This window comes from Salvelinus sp. IW2-2015, linkage group LG13, assembly GCF_002910315.2.
Source record: "Salvelinus sp. IW2-2015 linkage group LG13, ASM291031v2, whole genome shotgun sequence".
NCBI classification, from domain to species: Eukaryota; Metazoa; Chordata; class Actinopteri; order Salmoniformes; family Salmonidae; genus Salvelinus; species Salvelinus sp. IW2-2015.
In genome coordinates, this window is record NC_036853.1 from 20,871,905 (window position 1) to 20,877,343 (window position 5,439).

The 5,439-nt window shown below is 44.6% G+C and overlaps 1 protein-coding gene across 1 annotated transcript in view; it reads right to left on the reverse strand.

Annotated features, from left to right (window-relative positions):
* col7a1l (collagen type VII alpha 1-like) overlaps window positions 1-5,439 on the reverse strand; it is a 103,406-nt gene that overhangs the window by 81,419 nt on the left and 16,548 nt on the right. The window contains 6 exon segments of the mRNA XM_070445989.1: window positions 28-140; window positions 214-338; window positions 897-1,039; window positions 2,075-2,201; window positions 2,531-2,677; window positions 5,334-5,431. Of these exon segments, the coding sequence (XP_070302090.1) occupies window positions 28-140; window positions 214-338; window positions 897-1,039; window positions 2,075-2,201; window positions 2,531-2,677; window positions 5,334-5,431 (753 nt within the window).

Genomic DNA, 5,439 nt, shown 5'->3' on the forward strand with positions numbered 1-5,439 from the left:
TAAGGTAACTATAAATACTTATGTTACCTTGCCCTGGGTCCAACAGTTGTCTCTGTATCCAAAACCAAAAGTTTTCTGGTAGTGGTGGTAAGATGGCCGACGCTGGTGGTGGCTGCAGCTGTTTTGAAAGGTGGTGGTGGCTGCACTGTTTGAAACGGGTGCGTGGGGTTTCTTGGCGGGCCGGCGGTGGTTTTGGATGGGGGCTTTGGTGACGGTGGAGCGGGTGTGGGCTTTGGTGGCTTTGGCTGCATTGGGTTGGGAGGCGGTGAGGGTGTGAGGGGGGAGAGGGCAGGCGTGGCGGATAGAACTGGACAGGCACCAAGGATGGTCCTTGGCCACTGAAAGGAAATAGACAGTGTTTTAAGATTCAATGCAGTAGCGTAGTGTTGTGCTTGGACACATTTCACAATGATATACTGTATACATTATTTATGACTGTTTATAGTCACATACAGGATAGGTCAGTGAAATGTGTTGTTCTACAGGGTAAGCCATAGTAGTCCAGCGCCCTGGAGCAAATTAGGTTAAGTGCCTTGCTCAAGGGCACATAGCAGATTTTTCCTCTTGTCAGCTCATTATTCGAAACCGGCGACCTTTCGGTTACTGGCCCAACGCTCTAACCGCTAGCCTGACCTACACCTACTGTACACCATAGTAATTACTGAGTAATAACTTATGTCATGACTAGTAAGTGCATGAACCGCATTGGGTTTCCTGTAGATAGAGGCTTCCAGTGAAGTGTATAAAATGTAATGGACAGCTCTCAAACGTTGCATTTCTTACAGCTTAGGATAGCAGCACTCAACCATTGTGTTTGTTGTTGTCGTTTTAGAGTGAGCACATTGTTATTGTTCCAGTGAGCTGGAGCCGTAACGTGAAGAGGTGTTAAGCTATACCTATCCTGTGGTAGATAGATGTGATGGGTCCCTCCACCGCTCCATACAGAGGTCTGATGGTGAAGATGTACATCCTGCCATAAGCAAGATCACTCAGCTTAAACATGGTGGCAGCAGGGCCAAGCTTCTCCTTTGGTGTCCAACTCTGAAGAGAAAAAAGTGTACCCATATGTGGTAAAAAAAAAAACATCTATTTACCTTTAGCCGGTAAGTCATTGTGAACAAATTGTCTCTTGGTTGTCAAAGAGGTTGTAAAAAGTGACAAACACAAAACAATTGTCATCACTCTAAAACACATAACAGCCCAATTCCAAGGGTAACTCAGGTTTCCCATCACAATAACAGTTTGGTAAAATTGACAATTTACAGGACAAAATCACCATTTACATCTTGAATTCACCTTGCGGATTATATTTATTGTGCCTACATAATGATTTCTATTAATTATGGCCTCAAACCCTTCAACTGGGGAAGATGAAACTAGCATATTGATAAGATCTCCAGAAGTTACACACAAAAAGTGACTGGGACATGAAAGACAAACCCCGACATTGAACATTTGTACTTTAGCAGTTTATTGAAGAAATGACTTGGATACCCCCACGCCCACACTGCCATGCTCACACAAAGCACAAAGTCATTACACTTACTGATGTCACTAACATCGGCTCATTCCAATTGTATGACTGGCAGCTGAAAGCCGTGGTGGAGCCCTTGGGTTCACCTACCCAGTCATGTCTAGTCAGTGACTACTTCAACAATGGAATGGGAGGGCCTCAGAAACTGAAGGCATTTTTAAGAAAGATCTTAAGAAACACCTTTTTTTTTTTTTACTTAGGGTGCTTTTAGCCATACTATTTATTTAATTTATACTATCTATTTTACGTATTTTTATTTATTCAAATGCATTAGTTCTTAAGGCCACAGTTAAAAAAAAAAAATGTTTTACTATTTTTATTTGCCACATTTTGAAAACAGTGTTTTTATCTTTCTCACCTTTTATAAACTGATTTTTAAGAATTTGAATTGCATCCTCTGTAAGTAATGTGCTATACAATTAGATTGATTGAGGAAAAAGCATTAACTAAAGATTTTGAATGAGGCCAATAGCCTGACGGTGATGTGATTGGCTGTGCTGTGCTGGTGTCACAGCCTGATGTGATTGGCTGTGCTTTGACCTCTGACCTGAGATGTGCCTCCAGGAGAGCAGATACCCAGAAGCCCCGGCAACGCTGATCCAGTTGAGGGAGGTACTGCTGTCTGTGGTGTCCAGCGCTGCGAAGCCGTTCACTTTGGGCAGGTCCACTGGAACATAACACATCCAACACATCATTTAAGRGTTTGAGAATGGCTACATCGCAGTCAGACTGTGCAGACTCACTGATCTACAAATCACCTTGCATCCCAAATAACTACTCATTATCCYATCAAGATTATCYGTTCTGCGCCTGGCCTTGCTCAAACTGATCCCCTCAACCACACGGAATAACTTTAAGATACCMTACTGCTACTGTTTGGGCTAGGTGGTGGTGCTAGGTGAGTAGAGACGTGTGACAGGTCTACGTTTTAGTCATTTAYCAGTCACTCTTATCCAGAGGAATATCTGAGAGGTGTAGCCATAGTTCAGTACTCACAGGTGCGTGCAGTGACCAGGAACGGGCTCCCTTCTCGGCCCCCCACCATAGATGCCACCTGGATCTTATAGGCCGAGCTCTCCTGTAACTTAGGGATGGTGAAGGAGGTAGTGGAGGAAGAGACTAGCTGGGACTTCTCATCGCCACCTAGAGGCAGAGAGGTCAACATGCATGGGGTATATATAGGTCGGGACAGCAGGATAGCCTWCAGCTATTTCACAACGATCTTTCCTTTATGCCTCACAGCCTCTCTCCTCACCTTGAAGAACTTAGGTCTGTGGGGAGGGACCATGTCCTCTAATACAAGAGGGAGGTGAGGGGATGCAAGGAAGCATGAAAGACGAATTGAGATAGAGCCTACTTTTTAATTTTGAAAATGTTGATTTCATCTTTATTTAACCAAGTAGGCAAGTTGAGAACAAGTTCTCACTTACAACTGCGACCTGGCCAAGATAAAGCAAAGCAGTGCGACACAAACAACAACACAGAATATGGACACATGGAATAAACAAACATATAGTCAATAACACAATAGAAAAGATCTATACACAGTGTGTGCAAATGAGGTAGGATAAGGGAGGTAAGGCAATAAATAGGCCATGGTGGCGAAGTAATTACAATATAGCAATTAAACACTGGAGTGATAGATGTGCAGAAGATGAATGTGCAAGTAGAGATACTGGGGTGCAAAGGAGCAAAATAAATAAAATAAATAACAGTATAGCGGGTGAGGTAGTTGGATGGGCTATTTACAGATTGGCTATGTACAGGTGCAGTGATCTGTGAGCTGCTCTGACAGCTGGTGCTTAAAGCTAGTGAGGGAGATATGAGTCTCCAGCTTCAGTGATGTTTGCAGTTCGTTCCAGTCCGTGTACGTGTGTGTGTTGTGTTGTTGTCTGTAGATTGTGGTTGTTGTGGTGATGTCGGTGTGTGTGTGTGTGTGTGTGTGTGGGTGTGTGTGTGGTGTGTGTGTGTGGCATGTGTGTGTGTGGTGTGTGTGGTGCTGCGTGTGTTGTGTGTGTATACTGTGGTATGTGCTATGTCGGAACTGAATAACAGCTCTTCGTTCATAATCACGAGTCTTTTAAAATTTGCTGTGTTACCAGACAACAAACAGATGGCAAAACAATCTACTATACAATGATACATGCCCCTTGATGACCTGGTGAGGCACTGTGGCCCCTTAGTAGTATTCCGCAGCCCTGATCTAGACCAAATACACGTTCGATCACCATTACACTGAGGGCCTCAACCCAGAGACAGTCTACATAGTTAGCATCCACGCTGTCTACTAGGAACACAGAGGGCCAGAAATCTCCCTCTCACAGCTCACAGGTACCTGGAGAGAGAGTATGGGTAAATTCCTGATTGTGCATGATTTCTTTCCCACAGTGGTGATGGTGGGTATTGGACATTTTCACTTATTCATGCATTAATGTCATTGGGAGACTGAGTGCATTTTCGACTCAAGTGGAAGCTAGGATTTGCCCCTATGACGTCAGTGGAGTCTGCAGTCGCAGCAATGTGCTCGTTGGTGTTGCATATGCATGGAAACACATGTAGGCAGTGGTTGACGTTGCTGTCGGTAATGTAATCTCACTTATGCATGGGAAGCCCTCACAGTCCACCGCTGTATTTCCAAGACTATTGTATTTCTAAGATGTGTGATTTGAACGAGACAGACCACTGTTATTTCAATCGAGGAAAGGCGTAATTGAAAAGTGATGATCCATTCAGACCAGCCTTCTGATTGGACTTTCGTAAATACATTAAATGGAAAATATGGAGTGTAACACTGAGTCACTGGTCATTTACATAAACCCACAGCCCTGTGGATGAAGTCCTGATATTGTAATTAAGTAGGGAGATGTGGAACGTTACGCCCCTTGTACCCTTGTAGACTGGTGGTGCCCTTGTTTGATTGACGGTCATATACTTTGAGCTTCCTATTTTAACCGCGGTTCCCTTTGTTGACACTTGAGCTTGTGTTTTAACCACTGCTGTGTGTGTGTGTGTGTGTGTGTGTGTGTGTGTGTGTGTGTGTGTGTGTGTGTGTGTGTGTGTGTGTGTGTGTGTGTGTGTGTGTGTGTGTGTGTGTGTGTGTGTGTGTGTGTGTGTGTCACTGCTGCAGGCATGGTTTGTTATCATCTAATAGTTCTATCTGAGTTTGTTTCTACTGTTAGAAACTCTGAACAGAAAGCCCTTCATTTACATTGAAGAAGTCCATCCAGGCTGTTGTGTTTGTTGAATGAGGAAACATTGTCACAACATTTATAATGATAATTGATTGTATATGTATTCAAGGTATGCTCAAAGCGGTCAACATTGAAAGGCAGAAACTCACTCATCCACCACCGATGTGTAGCATCCATGTAGCGGCAGCCATTTTGTGGCAGAAAGCTCACCACACATTTATTGTTTATCTTAAATGAACCTACATCTATTGTTGATGTGGTTCCATCAGCGTCGGTGACAGAGTCAGAGCTGATCCAGGCGGTCAGGGAGGTGAAGGTGGTGGATGTCGGAGTCAACTCCTTCATACTGACCTGGAGGAGAACCCCTGGGGTCACTGGCTACAAGATCTCCTGGAGCCCCTTCCATGGTGAGGAACACACACATGCATGTATGGACACACACACACACGTTGACACAAACACACACCACCAAAGCCACATATGCTACCCACCACTGCGACATGTCTGCTCTCGTTGGCTGGCCCTCGCTTCATATCGTCGCCAAACCCACTGGCTCCAGGTCATCTATAAGTCTTTGCTAGGTAAAGCCCCGCCTTATCTCAGCTCACTGGTCACCATAGCAGCACCCACCCGTAGCACGTGCTCCAGCAGGTATATCTCACCAAAGTCGATTCCTCCTTTGGCCGACTTTCCTTCCAGTTCTCTGCTGCCAAT